The 21,337-nt window shown below is 33.8% G+C and overlaps 1 protein-coding gene across 1 annotated transcript in view; it reads right to left on the minus strand.

The window, feature by feature from the left end:
- Nucleotides 1-21,337, minus strand: part of sprt (PDZ domain-containing protein sprite) — an 85,238-nt gene that overhangs the window by 23,352 nt on the left and 40,549 nt on the right. Inside the window, exon 4 of the mRNA XM_089103056.1 lies at nucleotides 11,938-12,062. Within this exon, the coding sequence (XP_088959182.1) occupies nucleotides 11,938-12,062 (125 nt within the window). The remainder of the gene's footprint in view (nucleotides 1-11,937; nucleotides 12,063-21,337) is intronic.

The following is a 21,337-nucleotide window of genomic DNA, read 5'->3' on the forward strand; positions in this document are numbered from 1 at the left end:
TCCCACAACTCTATTTAAAAAAAAAAAACTTTAGCGTAAAGAGCGAGGCGTTGAGGAGGGGACAGCCCTTTCCATATAAGCCTACGGAATAATTTCTGTTCCTTTTAAATTTTAACGTCGTTCCTTACTTTCAGTTGAGAAAAACTTTTTTTTTATATTTAATCTCAGTATAAAACCGAGCCAAATCCAAGTTTTGGCCTGACTCGGTATAAAAGCAAGCTGAGACTAAACTGCGGAATAAGGAGCAATTCGGTCCGATAGTAAACAAAAATCTAAACTAATATTGATAAAAATTAATACATCAAAAGGATTGGGTATAAAATTCAATAAATTCAATGTTATGATACCCATCGAAAGCAAAGAGCCTTACAAAATCTGTCTGATTTTCAAAAAACAGGAAACTCCCCTAAAGAGCCAACCAATCTTAATAAGATTCACACCATCATATTCAGCATATCAGAAAACCTACTAACGTACTAACGTACTAACGAACCTAGCCATTGGTATTTTTCACCCCTATATTCCTGTAATTAGATAAATAAGATCAGAATGAATAGAATATCTTAAGTTACTAACGAAACTTACCCCTCCCCCCACCCGGGGTATTTTTCACCCCTCTACTTCTGCAAGTAGATAAATGAGATCAGGAGGAATAAAATCATTTATAAATTTAAGAATACAAAATTACAAAGAATCCCATGGGTACTTGCAGAAGTTTTATTTCGGGGAAGACCGTCTGATTTTTGATAGAATTTTAGTCAATCGGGATTCTAAATTCTTTTGTCCAGAATTTTTTACACGCGCGAGATTTCTCTATGCCGTGTAACCCAAAGTCGACAAACGACAAGTACACTCGGCACAACCCGCGTGCCTGCTTGGAAATAATTTAGCCAGGGCCAATTTACGGCCTCGAAGAAGCGTGTTTAGCTTAGGAGCCGTTCTTTGCCAACCGCTATTATGGGCCATAGTGCTGCTGTCTGGAGATAGAATAGTAAAAAAAAGTGACGGCTTGGTTGGTTTGTTACTTGGATCTTAAAATCTCTGCCTCTTCATTTTTTTCTTCAAGCTCCTGATGATGATGGTTTGATTATCCGTCCTCTCTTGTCTTGTGACCTTAGGTGTGACCTCTCTTGTCTTGTGACCTTAGGACGTCTTCATTTGTGTTTTTTGATTTATTTAGATGGTCGCTGCTCTTCCAATCTTCTTCAAGAATTTTGTTGTTAGCTTAATCGCTTCAACTGCCAGCTTGCCGTCTTCTATGTCACCTCGTAACACAGTTGTACTGAGTGGTTTATTAATTCTATTTATGAATTCTGTTATTTCTTTTCTTTCTGTTCTATAACTTTGGCATTTAATTAATATATGATATGTAGTTTCCACTTCGCCACACTTTACACAATTTTCCAAAAACATGGAATTTTGAACTTTTTGCCAGAAGACAGATCACGGATGGGTATTTATTTGTAGTTTTTTTTCCCAGAGACGATCGTACTGAAGTGGTTAAAAAGCATCGGAAGAGAGCTCATTAGGACGGAAATGAAAGATGTAGTACCCTTTTTAAGCTACCAAAAAGATTGGAAGGCAACTAGCCCCCCTCCCATGCTCCTTTTTACCCCAAAGACATCCGATCAAAATTTTGATACATCCATTTGGATCAGCATAGTTCAAAGGACCAATAGCTATGGATCTGGGGATGACCCGAGCCCCACAGTCCCTGGGGAAAGGGCTGTAAATTATGTAGTCTGCATATTGCTTATACATAGCAATTGTTATTGGGAAATATACGGAATATTTTTTTGGGGGGCGCGGGGATTCCCTGCAGGGGGAGGTTTTTTGGGGGTAATATTCTACAGAAAGGGGGAGGGATTTTTTGGCTTGGTCTGAAAACTACTACTACTACTGCTACTAACAACTCACTGCAGCACCAAGCCGTCTGAGGCCAACCCAGCTACGCACGCTCCTCCTCCATCCCAATCCATTAAAAGTATCCCTTTTTACACCCGCCCATGAAGTTCCCATTTCCTTTAAATCTCTCTTTATGACGTCCTCCCAATCAGACGAGGACGACCTGATTTCCGTTTAGCCCTAGACGGTTGGCCGAAAAGAACAATCTTCGGCAATCTGTCATCCTTCATCCACTCAACGTGCCCTAGCCACCTCAACCTTTCTTTCATTAGCCTATAGCCCTAGAGAGCGGTATTGAACCACATTTTTCGTATAGTCAGCCGGGTACCCAGAACAATCCTTAAGCAATTTCTCTTGAAAACATCTAACAAATCTTCATCCACTTCGGAGCGCCCATGCTTCAGAGCCATATTGGACCACTGTCATCACTGTAGTTTCTAATATTCTAATCTTTGTTTGCAGACTTATCTTCCTATTCTTCCATACTTTTTTTTAGCTGTGAAAAAACACCCTGAGCCTTGGCTACTCTACTTTTGACATATTCACTGCTCCCACCGTCTTTACTAATAATACTACCAAGGTAAGTGAAGCTGTCCACCTGATCAATCTTTTCATTGCCCAACTTCACTTATTCCTAGCCTTAGTGACTTAGTCTTCTTAACATTAATTTTTAAACCTATTCTACCACCCTGAACCCGCAAAACCTTTAAAACTTCATTCATTTTGCTCAAACTTTCTTCTAGGATGCTTAAATCATCAGCATAATCTAAGTCAAGGAGACTTTTTCCTCTCCATTTGATTCCGTGGTCTCCCATTGCCTTTCTTGTGCTCCTTAAGACAAAGTCCATCAAAATAATCCATACAAAGGGGGATAGAACACAACCCTACTTAACTCCTGATTTAATAAAAAACCAGCTAATAAACTCATTTCCTACTTTAACCGCAGCAGTGTTATTCTGAAAAACGATAAGAAATTGGATGAAAAGCCGGTTCTCGGGTTTTAATAAACTAACTACACCATTCACAATAAGATTTTACTATAACTAAGATTTAGCAAGCACTAGTTTAATCCAACCTTAACTTTTTATAGAAACTTTCAGCCTGTCAGAAAATTTTATTAAAAATCTGATTGACTCAAATTAGCTAAAATCTCCTTATTAGCAAAACTATCATTGTGGATTGGCATTACGGGTCTCTAATTACGAGAACTGCTTAAGCTGTAAATGTTTTAACACTTGTATATATTTGTTCTTCAGGTGTTAAGAAATTGGGAAATTCTGGTAACTTCCTGGGAAACCTGAAGAGCACCCTTAAATGTGGGACTGTTGGAATTTTCAGGACCAATGGCTATTGCAACCACAATCCATTATAAGTCCCATAATGACTGCAAGCCTCTAGCCCTTAAGCCTTATGAGAAACAGCCAGCAATTAAATATCAATTATTGATTTAAACCGGTACCAATAACATTGCTAATTCTTTTAAGCAGAGGGTCATAAACAAACACTAATAAAGCTTTTTGTATGTCTTCATGTGGTATAGCATCGTTTTCGGCCAAAGAAAAAGTTAGAAACAGAAAACAAAATATTTTCTTCGCCAAAATGTAAGAAATAATGACAAACTTTAAGTCTTAAGAGACATCTCTAATTATTAGCATTTTTACTCTATATTCCCTGTGAGGTTTGTGGTATGTTTATGTTCCCTGTGAGGTTTATGGTATGTTTGTGTCCCATGTGAGGTTTATGGTATGTTTAAATTTAGTTCTTATCCACGGACCAAGTTACATTTTGAAATTCGGTGCACATGGCTTTTTAATTAAAAATACGTTAAAAATTCGTGGAAAATCTTTGAAAAAAGGATAGTTTTCCTATTTTTAAGGAATTTTAGATCCTTCCCAGGAAAAAAAGTATTATAATGACTCTGGTTCGGTGAATGGACAGGTCTGAGACTAATGAATACAACGATGTAAGTATTTTGTCTTTTTGGTACATGTTACAGTTGCAGGCTTGTTGTAAAATTGCTTGTCTAAGAAGGAACATGTACCTTAATTAAACACCTTTCTTCGCAAAAAAAATATTTAGTATATATATCATAGGCAATATAGTGCTACGTATTACCAATCAGGCATGTACCCAGGAATTTTTTCGGTATAAGCCTAGGATTAGGACTAGTGAGAAGGAAACATGCTAAGAAAACAATCCTTACTTCAAAAGTTGCAAACAAGTTGTTAACAGGTTTGAAGGCACATCCACTATACTCTACCTCCAGCCCCCTCCCCTAATGTGCAAAAATATATTTCAAATATATATTTTCCGAGTGTTTTTTCTGTTTCTTGATTTCGTTAAGGTTGATTTTATTTGCGGGTACACGGGTTGAAAGAAGAATGAAGCATGACAAATGCATGTGAAATATATAATTTGGGCTGCAAATTAGCAAATTGGGAGGGGGGAGGTATAGTAGAAGTGCCTTCACTATACTATTGCACCTTACTTCACTATCTTATGAATCTTATGAAGTAAGAATTGTTTTCTTGACATAGTTCTTTCTCAATAGTCCCAGCATTGAACAATTTTTTGGGAGGGGGGGGATAACCAAAAACAAATTTTATTTGATAATTTGATAAGGAAGTGCCAAGAAATTCAGCAACATTTATGATTTTTTGGGGCCTGTGACCCGAGCCCCCACCCCCTTTGCATACGCTCCTATTTACAATGCCTCATTGTTTCTTGTTTTAAGAAATAAAGTGTTTGTAAAGAAATTTAGATTTTTGGGTAAAATTTGATTATTCAGTCAAAATTTTGGACGAGCAATAGTTTTGTGAAACAATTTTTTAGTAACAAATTTCAGGTGAATGGAGAGGGGAGATATTATTCATACGAATTGAAAATATTCATAATTTTCCGGCTTCTATAGAGCTGAAACCATCCCGACCCCCCATCCTGCAGACACCTTGAACATACACGCATCTTCATCTGTAAGAGGGGGGGAGGGTCTTCTCATGGTGATGACTCCATGCCCAAACTCAGCCATGAGACCCGAGTACCCCTAAATAAGCCTCAATAGACGAAATGAACCAAGTGAGAGAGATATCTTGACAAAATCCTGATCATCGTAATAAAATATTCAAGACAACACAGGTATAAGAAAGACTAAGATTTTATTATTAAAGAAGAGAACTTTTTAGCTATTTCATTTCATAGCTATTTCATAGTTATTTCATTAAAAATTAAAATTCAGTATTTATTATTCACAATCAAAGATCAATTCTTGTTCATATAATTGCTAGCGTTGAAGTTTATTATTATCAAGGAAAAGTAATCAATATAACTAATATATTAAGACTAATATGTTCCAGCTTAAAAGAATCCAATTATAAAATTAAAGAATTGGATATACACCTATTTACCAGGATTTTAACATAATGAATTTGAGAAAGATCAAGGGACACATTAGATTTATATTCTGCGTGCATACAAGAAGCCTTAGCAAAGCCATAACCCCCAGTGATTTCTATCGTCAGTATCACGCTATAAAAAGATATGTTCCCCCTTTATCTGTCAACAAACGTAGCTAATTTCAATCCTTCCAAGAAAGGGTGCTTTACGAAATAAGGAAATTGTGTACAAAGATAAATTCATTGGGTTCAAACATACCCTGAAAGGACATTGCCTTAAGCCGGATTCATTGCAACTTGATATTAATTCTAAAATTAGAAGGACTTTTCTTACACATCCACCGTTTAATTAAAAGACCTTCTTATGCTATATTTGTTGCATCTTTTATTTTCTTTAAATAAATGACGTGAAGGTCGTTAATTGAAAACGGTTGTGTTTAGTTGACTGAAAAAATAAAACAGGACGTCACCAATCAATACAGCTAAATATTTTTCTTAGCTTTGTCTTAATTTTGTTTTGGCTGTAAATTTGAACGAAGGGTGTTTATACAGCCTAAAATTTTAACAGATTAGCGTAAACCATAGAAAAAAAATCAAAATTTTCGCACTAAGAATCAATATAACAGCATTCGCCCCCCCCCCCAAATTTCTCTGTTGAAGTCTCCTTGTTGGAGTCAACTTATCCTGAAAGTTTCATGCCAATCGGAGAAAAACTGTTTAGAATATTTTGACGTTTCATGAATCAATACAACCCGCTTTTTCTTGAAAATATTTTGTTTTTCTTAGTTTTTTTTGGCTTAGTAGGTATGTCCAGTAAGCTCGAATTAGACCCCGGAGTCGCGCCGGCAGATTGACCGTACGCCGCCAACGAGAGACCCGGTCGATCTCCGCCGAATTGTCGCTACGCCGCCGGCACGCCGCAGGCACACCGCCGCCCGCAGAGGCGGCGCCTTCGGCTGACTTTGAATAAATTTTGCGACAATTCTTTATTGCGTCAACCGCAAAGTCCAAGCTTTTCTTTCTCTTGGGGTTTAGTATTTCGATTTTCCTGATTAGAAATCAAGCAGGATTTGCACTATCCCCGAATTTTCGGGTATTTCCCCGAAAATCTATGTGTCACTCCGAAAAAAAATTTGGTTTCCCGAATCCCCAAAAATCACCCAATCACGGTGCCATCCCTAGCGATTTATCACCAGTGACTTTCCCTGCCAAATATTACTTTGCATACCATAATTCTTCACTACTCTCTTGTTCGTTAATTTTAACCAGACAGATACAATTGCAATATTGCAATATACACAGTTCTTCATATGTTGACGAAAAAAGTATCGTTCTTATGAAATGAGATTAAATTATTTCGAATGCAGTTTCCCAATTGCTATTTCTTACATCATTTGCAGTAAAAAAATTATTTTTAAGTTGAATAGAACGCATTTAGTACTATACAGCTTCAGTTGGATTTTGAAATTGATAGTCGACAGATTGTTTCTACAGCTGAATCGCAAGTTTGCAGAATTTTGTTTTCTTTTGCTGTTTTTAGATAAGATTTTCTTAATGTTTAATACTCAATTGTTGAACGCCTGATATATTAAAGAAAATAAAATATTCTTTCTGAAAAAAATTACCCCCCCCCTAAAAAACCCTTCTAGTGAGACAAAATTTAGCTATAGACTAAGCTATGTACAAGGTTGGGGAATGAAAGATTGAAACGCAAGTTACCCCAAAAAGATGATTCATAAAAAAATTGCAAATTATTGCCTATAGGGGAAGGATAGGGGGCTATCATTTTAAAACGATAATAACTCATTTTTTTTTATTGAAAGCAGGAATGTCAAAGAGATAATTATTTTTTTATTTAAAGTGGAGACGGAAGAAAATGATATCAAATTCCGTGGGAAACCGTTGAAAAAATTTGATAGACCCAGGGCCCTCCATTGGGACTTGTTCATTGTCTTTGGTATTTTGCAATTTCTCACAGGCTACTGGCCTAATTTGGCTTTTGTGTGTGCTCCCTTTTAATTAGATTCTTTTGGATATTATTGAATGCCACGGCAAATCTATGACTCAGTTTTCCAATAATTTCAGGTATGTCTGAATAATTTCGACATTTTGTTGTTGTCATTGTACCCCTTTACTCATACCCTCAATTTTTTTTCAAGGAACACTAAGCTGTTTAACGTTATTTCGCGTGTTTGTTTGAACCATATAGTGACCTAGTTAATTATTAATTATTTTTTTTATTTAAAGCAGAGACGGTATCCTATCATGGTGGTATCCAGAGGGGGGGGGGGTAGCGAGCTAACATATTTAAATGATAATACCTCGTTTTTTTTTAAAGATGTGTTGCCAATAAGTTAATTATTTTTTTAATTTAAAGCAGAGACAGTATCATATCAAGATGGTATTCAGAGGGGGTGGGGGCATAAGGAGCTATTATATTTAAGTGATATTACCTTGAATTTTTTTCTATTGAAAGCAGAGATGCCAAATTTTTTTTTTTTAGTTCGAAGTAGAGACGGTATTCTATCAAGGTGGTATCCAGAGGGGGGGGGGGGGTTAGGGAGATATTATATTTAAATGATAATATCTCAAATTTATTTATTTTTTAAAGCAGGGATGCGAAAAAGCTAATTATTTTTTTAATTTAAAGCAGAGACAGTATCCTATCAAGGTGGTATCCAGAGGGGGGGGGGGTTAGGGAAGTTTTATATTTAAATGATAATATCTTGAATTTCTTTTTTATTGAAAGCAGGGATGCCAAAACTGAAAGCAGGGAAAAGCAGGGATACTGGTGGAGTATCCTATGAAAGTGTACTGTCAATGAGTATAGAAAGTAAATTTGTAAATTTAGGCTATGATTTGAGAAAGACTGATGAAAACATTAATGTTTGCGGTCAACACTAATCGCGCGAGCGGCGTGCCGCCGACATCTTACTGGCGGCGTGCCGGCGGCGCGCTGCCGCTGCTGTTTTTGGTCCTGCCGCCGCCGGTCTTCCCTCATCGGCGCGTCGTCGAGGTCTAGTCCGAATCCGATAGAATAAAAAAAGCTTCGGGCCTATTTTGGAAGTCACGAATCAGAACAAAAATTTTCCATACTTTTTCTTTATTGAGGTTCAGTTGTCTTTGTCTACATGTCCAGTAAGTCTAAACCAATCTGAGAAAACAAATTTGTTGGCCAAGATTCAAGCGTCACAAATCGATACAACCAATCTCCATATATTTTTGTTTTCACTGTGGTCTAACTGACCCTGTCTAGATGCCCTGTAAGTGACAAACCTATCAGATAAGAAAAAAATTTGCCCATTTTCAGGCATTGTAAATCGATTCAGTCAAACAGGAGTAGTTTCAAATTATTTTAGCATTAAGATTCACGTGGTTGAACATTTTATGAATGTCGTTTTTAAGCTGATTGGAAAGATGAAATTTTAGGGTTTTTTTCTGCATCCCAAATCTTTTAGTCTATTGGTCTGGGATGATAAAAAAGATGCAAAGTGAGGTAAATGGGCTAAAAAAAGTACTACGAGTCCTAGCTGATCAGAAAAAGTTTTGGGCCCCATTTCCAGACGAAACAATTTTGTCAATTTTTTTTTGTGCATAATGGTTCTCTTGACTAGTTTATGGGTATAAAATACAAATTCTCAAGAAAAAATTGCCTGTCTTCTTTTTGGAAAAACAATTGTTAGGATACCAAATGTTTTGTCACTCTTATCTCTTTCTCTAAACATATATTCAACTTCCCCTTGCCCTCTCTAATGCTCTCTGAATGTTCAGTCGCAGTGCAGTGAACGCTCTCAATCCCTCAGTCGCTCCCGAGTTAGAACACATGCATTATTTTGATAGAATGGGTGCATATAATGTCTTTTGAATTATCTGGCTATTTCACCATTAATTGATTCGTAGTTCCACAGTGGCTAAATAAATATTTTATCCCCTCATCCCTCCTTCTAAAGACGAAATATACAGTTCACTTGTCTCCTCCCTGCTATTATTAAAGTTGTAGCTCGACCCGCCCCCCCCCCTTGTTGTTCCTGAAATACTGCAGAAAGGCCAGTTTGATAACCAGTACACATAGTTCGTTTTATTTACCTTTACCCCTCATCCAAGTCGAAATTCGAGGTCTACTTGGCGCTCAAGTTCCCCATGAAATTTTCAGCACGATCCCGAAGCTGCTCTTGAGATAACACAGATCGCTATTTTGATAACCGTCGTATTTGATAATCTGTGGTTCCTTTCGGACCTTTCGGTTTACATCGTTACTTCAAAGGCAATATGTTCCAGTCCAACAGGGGCTCATTTTACCCTAAGTTAAAAAAAAAAAAAGATTGGAAACCAAACCTTTGCTAGACCCTTCTCTCTGTCCCTTCCCGAAGTCAAGATTGTAGGCTCATTCTATACCCCAACACCGCCTGAAAGTTTCAACTTGATCCCCAGAGCCGCTTCAAGAATATTTTAAAGACACTGGTCTAATCATCATCCATCACTTTGTCTCGTTAGATTTACCTCTCTACGGTACTTAAATATGAATAGGTTACAGGCCCCATAGAGGCTTATTGTGCGAAAACGTTTAGCTGGACCACAAAAAAACCATTTTAGTCCCTTTCCCCATCCGCCCAATCCCACAAGTCAAAAATCTTAGTCTACTTGACAACCCTAACACTCCCTGAAAGTATGAGGTTGATATACCGAGCCGTTCCGGAGATATTGCAAATATGCCATTTTGATAACATTGTGCCACGTATTGGAGACATGGTACTTTTAGATGTTAAAAATATATGCTATTTTCAATTAAATGCTATTGATATTCAAGCCACTTGCTTTAATTCATCCAGGGTATTATTTCCATCTTTATATATGATGTGATCATTCGTTTTGATTTCTGCCCGTTTTGGCTTTCATTTGTTAATTGAAAATATTTTTTTTTCGTTTTATGTGTGCATTATTATGTATGTATTATAATTTGGCTCTTTACCTTTCTTACTTTATTTTTTAGAAAATGTTTTTCTTAAACTAAAATATAGAAAAATTTACATGCTTCTTGGTAAATTATTTGTCTCTGCTCACTTTAAACCTCAGTAATTGTTACCCTAAGTTCAAAAATGTCATAGTAATTCATTATCAGGGATCAATGTCGTTCCCACATTTTAGCGGAAAACCTGTGAAAAATTGGGTTTCAGACAAGAGGATATTGTCAGATGTAACAAGTCTTCTCATAGATTTACATCCGCTTACTTTTGCTGACACTGATATTTAACTAAAATCCTTGACACATTTTAATAATGTCAAACTAATTGTTTTCTGTGCGTAGGTCAAAGACATGGAATAGTAAGACCTGTTATCTAAATTCTTAAAATTAGTATGTCTGTAACTCACAGCCATTCAAAAAAACTGGATATAATCCAAAAATTTGTGATTTTTATTAAAGAGCGGATTTATACACATATTTTAGGAATTTAATTATTTTAAAAATGAGTCTTTCAAAAGTCACTACGACCAAGTCCTTTTTTACTTTTTTTAGGTTTTAGTTTCAAAGCACCTAGTTGACTGTTAGCTGTACAGTCACGAGGGTATTTCCTTTAACCAGTATCCGTAAATCATCAGAAGAGGGCTCTGTCGAACCGAAATCTGATGAGCTTGGTTCCCTTTTTAATAAGAAAAGAGATCGCACAACAGGAATGTGCCTCTTTCTGACAATCCGTCCAACAAAATGATGATTTTGGTCCGAATAGGGCCAAAATATATTCAAGCGAAAATCCTCAGATAGCTAATCACCTAAAAACTGTCGACAAACAATCGAAGATTTCCAGTTTCAGAGGCAATATTGGCTCGGTCAGTAACATGTGACCTGACGGGGTGACAGCTCCTCTCTTATTTCGGATACGGAGGAACCCCAACGGTGGAATCAAGGGATCATTAATAAACGCAAGACAGTTAAGGAAACAATTTCGGTTATACTGACTCGTGACGTCTTTTTTTCTCTTTTCGAGACAACAAAACAGCACTCTTTATAGCAAATCACCTCGACATGCATTTATTTAAACACATTAGTAATTACAAAAAAACATAACAATAATAAATTATTTAATAAAATAGTGGATTAAGATACGCGCGTATATTTATATGTATTTTCAGAATGGGGGTCAGGATGGCTTCAGCCCAATAGAAGACCGAGAATTGTGCAAGGTTTCAATTCATACGGATAATAATTCAAAATCCTAGGTCAATTTGACTCTCCAGCACCCCCTGACAATTTTAGCTCGATCCCCCAAGCAGTGCCTGAGAAAATGCAGATGCACTGTTTTGATAACCTGGGTACACATACTGACTTTCACTTTTTGAAGGATCACAAATCCTTAACTTGAAAAAAATTATTCCACAAGGACACAAAAATAAACTTCTTCAGCATCACCCCTCCCCCCGCAACATCCTCTTTGAAAAAGTCTATATTGAATACTCATATGCTTATGAATCGAAAACGAAATTCGTCAAAAACATGGTAAATGTTTTCACACCGTTGGCAAAAAAAATTCAAAACAAAACATATATTTTGTTATTAAACTGTCAAAACGCAAGTAAGCATAATTGAAAAAAAAAGACAAAAAAAAAAGGTAAAAGGCAAGTTGTATAGTTTTATTAAGCTTACCGTTCTTTATGCAAATCCTTTGAAGTGAGCAATTTTTTCAAGTCAAATACATCCTTTGAGCCTTTAGACAAGATTGAAGATTGTCGCCTCCGTTTCTGGCTGAGCGACTGTGCAATGTTAGCCATCTGCAAATGTTAAATTTAAGCTTGATCAACAAAATGGAAAAAATATTAAATTTCATTATAATATTTTGCATCGCTGATTTGGAATATGGGTTACTTTTTTATGAAATATAAAAAAAATCCCTGCGGGATACCGATTTTCTCGAACATATTTGAATAAAGTTTGTGTGTTTAATTATTTGTCATTTTGAGTAAATTGGCTTGGGCTATGCAACATAAATTATTTGTCAAAATAAGGGTTTTAGAAGGTTCTAGGCTAATCCCTCCCCGGAAAATTCGCCTCGGAAGATGCTTGAGATATCTGTTTTGTTCAAAACTTTGAAAAGTCTAACAAGAGTGCCTACGACCTGAGTGTTACCCTTTTTCTTTCCCTGCTATGATAACTCAACCCAAAAAATAAAATTAAAAGAAAAAAAAAATCCTCTTTAATATTCTACAGCCTACAACATGTTCTACCTATAATTTGAAATTAACTAAAAAAACAAGTTTTTTTTTAACTGAAAGTAAGGAGCGACATTAAAACTTAAAACGAACAGAAATTATTCCGTATATGAAAGGGGTGGTCCCCTTTTCAACGCCTCGCTCTTTACGCTAAAGTTTGATTCTGTCTCAAAACTTTATTTTTTAAAACAATATGAAACTTTAGCGTAAAGAGTGAGGCGTTGAGGAGGGGACAGTCCCTTTCATGTGCGGAATAATTTTTGTTCGTTTTAAGTTTTAATGTCACTCCTTAATTTCAGGTAAAAAAAACTTGTTTTTTTAGTTAATTTCTGAACGTTTTTGAAGTAATGCTGCTTTTATTTTGGCTCGCCATACTTGAATATTTAAAACGAAACTTGCCTATTAAATTTACTTTTTTTGGCTAATTGGCTTTCTCGAAATTTTGTTCTGACGTAACTTGCGAATTAAGTTACATAACGAACTTCTATATTCCTATGTTTTTATTACATATATTAGGCAGTTCGCTCCCTATTCAATACCTCGCTGTTTACGCTAAAGTTCGAATTTTTTTCGAATCACGAACCCCTGAATTACGAAGGCCGGTTAATTAGAATAGATAGCTCTCTTGAAAGTACTAAAAAAAAACTTTAGCGTAAAGGGCGAGGTATTGACTAGGGGGAAAACCCCCTCATATACCTTATAATTTCTGTTCGTTTTAAGTTTTAATATTGCTCCTTACTTTGAGTTGAAACAAAATAGTTTTATTTTTATTTAATTTCTGATCGTTTTTTAAATAATGCTGGGAAATCTGGCGCCATAGAAATGTCCCTTCCCCCAAGGAAATATCCTCCATGGAAAGATCCTCCTCCGTAACCCCTACTCCGACCCCGACCCCCACTAGAAAAAAATTCCTCCTTAAAACGCCTGTATACTTCCCAATAACCAATACTATATGTAAACAATGGATGAAATTTATAACTTGCAGCCCTTCCTCCGGGAACTGTTGGGGATTAAGTCATCCTAAAAGACATATTAATTAGATTTTCGACTACGTTGAACAAAATGGCTATCTCAAAATTTCGATTGGGTGACTTCGGGAAACAAATTAGTGTGGGAGGGGGCCAAGTTGTCCTCCAATTTGGTCACTCAAAAAGGGCATTAGAACTTTTAATTTCCGTTAGAATGAGAGTAGAGTCCTATGTTCCATTTCTTTTACACTATGTTCCTTCCCGTGCAATTCTAGTACATTATGTTCCTTCCTGTGCTATTTGCTTAGTTTACGTTCCTTGACACCTTTCCAAGGTAATGTATCTATTGAAATGAACCGTGCTTGCGTAATTTGTCTTATCTCTAGCATGTACAAGAATATACTCTGCAGTTTGACGTGCACATTGCAAAAAGCGAGCAAACCTATAAAGTGGTCAAACACGTTTTGAGAGTATAATTAAGATTGTATAACACAACCAGACTGGTTTTTGAGGTACCACCCATTTTTTAGGGCCAATCAGAGAGAGCGGAGCATTTGCGAATTGAATTGTATGAAGGTGGAGAAAAAAGGGTATAGCAATTGCGAATTGGACAATACGAACGATATTAATTGAATAATAGGGAAAAAACAGAGCTAGATAGCATTTGCGAATTGGAACGTATGAAGGTGGAGAAAAAAAGGGTTAAACTGATTATTGGACAATTGCCTTTAGTCAAGACTAGTTTGTTAGGAGTGTGTTGCTGCTAAAGCTAACTCTAATTGTAAAAAAAGGTATAGCATTTGCGAATTGGTGATTATCAGTTAAGGTAACCCATCGGGGTTGTTAACTCATAGCTTATTTATTATAGATTTGGAACAACATCAATCTATGGAAATAGTTAACGATGATAAAATGGTCTTATGACTTGACCTAGCTTTACTTCTTCGATGTGTTCTGTATAATACACAAGTGGTGTTTGAACAGTGTTGTCAATTAAAAATAGAGTTTAACATTATAGTATACTAAAAAGTTGATACTAAGAGAGATGTAGATAGTAAGAAAAGAATTTTAATAATGAAATTCAGAACAAACCTTAGAAATCCTTGCCAATCAAGTAGTAGGGTGTGTGTGAGTACGAACTATCAATAATCATAAGCACCAACGACCCTAACCACCAGAGACCTCGAGCCTCCAAAGGTCTCCTATCCACAAAATCGAACGGCGCCCCCTCCCCTCCTACTCTGTGGCCCCTCCCCCCATTTTTTGATGTTTTTTTAACTTTTTTTTATTATTTTTTTTAACTTGATATATTTTTTCCACTTTTTTTACATGTGTTTGAATGAGATGAAACAACAACAAAAAATCACATTTATATATTTTCCAAACTCAAAATGAGAATGGTATAGATATTATATTCATGACCTTTGTTATTTGAAAGATAATGTTCGTAGTAGCACTTATTTTTATTGAACAGAACATTTTTCGGGTCTTAGAAATTAGTTAACTTTTTTTTTACGCATCGCTAAATGACATGAAATGTGTCTACGATTTACCCAATTTGCTCTGTACTTGATCAAATACATGATGCGGCTTTCCAACTGGTACTTTTTAGAGGATTATCATCACTATCTAGTTTATTGCATGTATTAAATCATTATTTTTCTAGGCGGTGGAACGATAAACACATAAGTCTTATCTTTAAAAAAAAGTGAAGATGGAGCATTTTAATAAACTGTGTTCACATGATAATGTTATTGTAGCATTGAATGCCGACAAGGAGAAGTATTTAAACTATGAAACAAGTACAAGTGGTAGCACTATTGGAAATGTATGCATGCATTGTCATGACTGTAAGGAATTAAATTTCTTTGGAGTACCGAAAATATTCAACTCTTATATTGGTGAATATGTATGATTGAGATCTCCAGAGATGATTGCACTCAAAGAGAATGCCAACATAAAACTAATCGTTGATGATAGATGGCAACTCCTTGCTACTGTTGCAGGTAACACATTACCTACTGATACATCCTATCGTCAGCTTCCGGGTATTAGCATTCAACGGAAGATCACAAAAAGAAAGGCCTACTCTTCTACTAATATCATAAACCATATCTTGTCTACGTGCCGAAACTGTTACATGTGTAAAAATAATGTCATAATAAACAGTGAAATTGACAGAAAAATAAAAAAGGGCATTGGTAGAAAATATCACTATGGAATATAAAGATGGATCGATGAAAAACAAAATACCAGCAAACGTTACTGCCTTTGATCAAACAGTCAATGAACCAAATAATACCAAAGACGAAAAGCATATTGGGCCTGTTGATGACACAAAAGTCAAAATTGTGTGTGACTCAAAATGGAATAATGATTATTCTACTGATTACGAACTCAGAGAAGACAATAACTACAATATCAAGAGAGAACATGGTGAACTATGTTATAGAATGGATTCAAAATGTGCATCCCTTGTCGGATATGCTGGATAAAATTGACAAAATCTAAGTATAAGATTGAATAAATGCTTTATCAACACCATTTGTCGGATATGACGGATAAAATTGACAAAATCTAAGCATCAGAGCGATTAAATGCTTTATCAGCATCCTTTGTTAAATGTATCGGATAAAATATAAGTTTCAGATTGAATAAATTCTATATCATCATCCTTATCTCGTGTATCTTGGATAAAATTGGCAAAATCTTGTCATCATAGTGAATAAAAGCTCTATAAACATCCTCTAAATACATGATAAACATCATTTGGGGGGTGTATTGGAAAAAATTTAAAAAATTTAAGTATCAGTTTGATTCAATTCTATATCAACATCCCTTTCTACAATACATGGGATAAAATTGACAAAATCTAAGTATCGGATTGATTAAATTCTATATCAACAACCCTTTCTCAAATACATGGGATAAAATTGAAAAAATCTAAGCGTCAGAGTGAATAAATTTTTTTATATCAACATCTATTGTCAGATACATCGAATATAATTGACAAAATCTAAGTATCAGAGGGAAAAAATGCTTTATCAGCATCCTTTGTCGAATATATTCTGATAAAAGTGACAAAATCTAAGTACCAGAGTGAATAAATGCATTATCAACATCATTTGTCGGATATGCCAGTTAAAATTGACAAGTCAGATAAAATTGACGAAATCTAAGTGTAAGAGTGAATAATTTTTTTTTTCTCAACATCTTTTGTCAGATACATCAAATATAATTGAAAAAATCTAAGAGTTAAATTGAATAATTTTTTTATCTAAATCCTCTGTCAGATACATAGGATAAAACTTACAAAATCTAAGTATCAGACTGAATAAATGCTTTATCAACATCCGTTGTGGGATATGTCATTACAAAAAATTGTAAGTAAGTAAGTAACAAACTCTTTCTTGAATTCACCTCTTGGATACACAAAACAGACATTTAATACAGAAAATTATGAAAAAAAATTGAACAAATTCCTTATTAACATTGATTATCCGTTTAAGTCACTTCCTAGACAGACAATACAACAATTTCACAAAATCTAAGTATATGAGTGATTAAATTCTATATCAACATCCATTTCTCGGATACATAGGTAAAAGTTGACAAAATCTAAGTGTTGGAGTGAATAAATTTTTTTTTATCAACATCTTTTGTCAAATACATCGGATAAAATTGACAGAATCTAAGTGTCAGAGTGAATAAATTTTTATCAACATCCTTTGTCAGATACATCAAATAATATTGAAAAAATCTATGTTTCAGAATGAATAAATGCTTTAACAACATCTTTTATCGGATATGTCAGATAAAATTGACAAAATTCAAGTATCAGAGAGACTAAATTCTATATCAACATCCTTTTCTCGGATATATAGGATAAAAGTGAAAAAATATAAGTGTTAGAGTGAATAATTTTTTTATCAGCATCCTTTGCCAGATACATCGGATAAAGTCGACAAATTTAAATATCAGGGCGAATAAATTCATTATCAACATCCTTTGTCGGATATGTCGGATAAAATTGACAAAATCTAAGTATCAGAGTGAAATTTTTTTTTAACAACATCCTTTGCCAGATACATCGAATAAAATTGATAAAATATAAGTGTCAGAGTGAATAAATTTTTTTTATGAACATCATTTGTCAAATATATCAAATAAAGTTGACAAAATCTAAATTTGAGAATGAATAAATGCTTTAACAACATCCTTTATCGGATATGTCGGATAAAATTGACAAAATCTAAGTATCAGAGTGACTAAATTCTATATCAACATCCTTTTCTCGGATAAATAGGATAAAATTGACAGAATCTAAGTGTCAGAATGACTAAATTTTTTTTATCAACATCCTTTGTCAGATACAACGAATATAATTGACAAAATCTAAATTTCAGAATGAATAAAGTCATTATCAACATCCTTTGTCGGATATGTCGGATAAAATTGACAAAATCTAAGTATCAGAGTGAATAATTTTTTTATCAACATCCTTTGCCAGAAACATCGAATAAGATTGATTAAATATAAGTGTCAGAGTGAATAAATTTTTTCATCAACATCTTTTGTCAGATACATCAAATAAAATTGACAAAATCTAAATTTCAGAATGAATAAATTCATTATCAACATCCTTTATCGGATATGTCGGATAAAATTGACAAAATCTAAGTACCAGAGTGACTAAATTCTATATCAACACCCTTTTCTGGGATACATAGGATAAAATTGACAAATTCTAAGTGTTAGAGTGAATAAATTTTTTTATCAACATCCTTTGCCAGATAAATCGGATACAATTGACAAAATCTAAGCATCAGAGTGAATAAATTCATTATCAGCATCCTTTGTCGGATATGTCAGATAAAATTGACAAAATCAAAGTATCAGAGTAAATACTTTTTTTTATCAACATCCTTTGCCAGATACATCGAATAAAATTGATAAAATATAAGTGTCAGAGAGAATAATTTTTTTTTTTTTTTAAATTGACAGAATCTAAGTGTCAGAGTGAATAAATTTTTTTATCAACATCTTTTGTCAGATACAACGAATATAATTGACAAAATCTAAATTTCAGAATGAATAAAGTCATTATCAACATCCTTTGTCGGATATGTCGGATAAAATTGACAAAATCTAAGTATCTGAGTGAATAATTTTTTTTATCAACATCCTTTGCCAGAAACATCGAATAAAATTGATAAAATATAAGTGTCATAGTGAATAAATTTTTTTTATCAACATCCTTTGTCAGATACATCAAATAGAAATAACAAAATCTAAATTTCAGAATGAATAAAAGCTTTAACAACATCCTTGATCGGGTATGTTGGATAAAGTTAACAAAATCTAAGTACCAGAGTGACTAAATTCTATATCAACACCCTTTTCTGGGATACATAGGATAAAATTGACAAATTCTAAGTGTTAGAGTGAATAAATTTTTTTATCAACATCCTTTGCCAGATAAATCGGATAAAATTGACAAAATCTAAGTATCAGAGTGAATAAATTCATTATCAACATCCTTTGTCGGTTATGTCAGATAAAATTGACAAAATCTAAGTATCAGAGTAAATACTTTTTTTTATCAACATCCTTTGCCAGATACATCGAATAAAATTGATAAAATATAAGTGTCAGAGAGAATAATTTTTTTTTATCAACAACATTTGTAAAATACATCAAATAAAGTTGACAAAATCTAAATTTCAGAATGAATAAATGCTTTAACAACATCCTTTATTAAAGATGTTGGATAAAATTGATAAAATCAATGCATCAGGTTGACTAAACATTATATCATCGTACTTTTCTCGAATACATAAGATAAAATTGACAAAATACAAATTGCAGTATGAATAAATTTTTTTATGAACATCCTTTGTCAGATATATCAAATAAAATTGACAAAATCTAAATTTCAGAATGAATAAATTCATTATCAACATCCTTTGTCGGATATGTCGGATAAAGTTGACAAACTCTAAGTATCAGAGTGAATAATTTTTTTATCAACATCCTTTGCCAGATACATGGAATAAAATTGATAAAATATAAGTGTCAGAGTGAATAAATTTTTTTTACCAACATCCTTTGTCAGATACATCAAATAAAATTGACATAATCTAAATTTCAGAATGAAACAATATCCTTTGTCGGATATGTTGGATAAAATTGACAGAATCTAAGTATCAGAGTTATTAAATTCTATATCAACATCCCTTTCTCGGATACATGGGATAAAATTGACAAAATCTAAGCAACAGAGTGAATAAATTCATTATCAACATCCTTTGTCTTGTCAGATACATCAAATAAAATTGACAGAATCTAAATTTCAGAATGAATAAATGCTTTAACAACATCCTTTATCGGATATGTCGGATAAAATTGACAAAATCTAAGTATAAGAGTGACTAAATTCTATATCAGCATCCTTTTCTCGGATACATAGGATAAAATTGACAAATTCTAAGTGTTAGAGTGAATATTTTTTTTTATCAGCATCCGTTGCCAGATACATCGGATAAAATTGACAAAATCTAAGTATCAGAGTGAATAAATTCATTATCAACATCCTTTGTCGGATATTTCGTTTAAAATTGACAAAATCTAAGTATCAATGTGAATAATTTTTTTTATCAACATCCTTTGCCAGATACATCGAATAAAATTGATAAAATATAAGTGTCAGAGTGAATACATTTTTTTTTATCTCCATCTTTTGTCAGATACATCAAATGAAATTGACAAAATCTAAATTTCAGCATGAATAAATACTTTAACAACATCCTTTATCGGATATGTCGGATAAAATTGACAAAATCTAAGTATCAGAGTGACTAACTTATATATCAACAACCTTTTCTCTGATACATAGGATAAAATTGACAAATTCTAAGCGTCAGTGTGAATAATTTTTTTTATCAACATCCTTTGTCAGTTACACCAGATAAAATTGACAAAATCTAAATTTCAGAATGAATAAATTCATTATCAACATCCTTTGTCAGATATGTCGGATAAAATTGACAAAATCTAAGTATCAGAGTGAATATTTTTTTTTATCAACATCCTTTGCCAGATATATCGAATAAAATTGATAAAATATAAGTGTCAGAGTGAATAAATTTTTTGTATCAACATCGTTTGTCAGATACATCAAATAAAATTGACAAAATCTAAATTTCAGAATGAATAAATGCTTTAACAACATCCTTTATCGGATATGTCGGATAAAATTGACAAAATTTAAGTATCAGAGGGACTAAATTCTATATCAACCCCCGATTCTCGGATACATAGGATAAGATTGACAAATTCTAAGTGTTAGAGTGAACAAATTTTTTTTATCAACATCCATTGCCAGATACATCGGATAGAATTGACATAATTTAAATTTCAGAATGAACAAATTCATTATCAATATCCTTTCCCGGATATGGCGGATAAAATAATCAAAATATAAGCATCAAAGTGAATAATTTTTTTATCAACGTCCTTTGCCAGATACATAAAATAAAATTGCTAAAATATAAGTATCAGAGTGAATAAATTTTTTTTTACCAACATCCTTTGTCAGATACATCAAATAAAATTGACATAATCTAAATTTCAGAATGAAACAACATCCTTTGTCGGATATGTTGGATAAAATTGACAGAATCTAAGTATCAGAGTTATTAAATTCTATATCAACATCCCTTTCTCGGATACATGGGATAAAATTGACAAAATCTAAGCAACAGAGTGAATAAATTCATTATCAACATCCTTTTTCTTGTCAGATACATCAAATAAAATTGACAAAATCTAAATTTCAGAATGAATAAATGCTTTAACAACATCATTTAT

Source organism: Artemia sp. Qi Xiang Cuo, chromosome 17 (assembly GCF_049724085.1).
Source record: "Artemia sp. Qi Xiang Cuo chromosome 17, ASM4972408v1, whole genome shotgun sequence".
In the NCBI taxonomy this organism is placed as follows: domain Eukaryota; kingdom Metazoa; phylum Arthropoda; class Branchiopoda; order Anostraca; family Artemiidae; genus Artemia; species Artemia sp. Qi Xiang Cuo.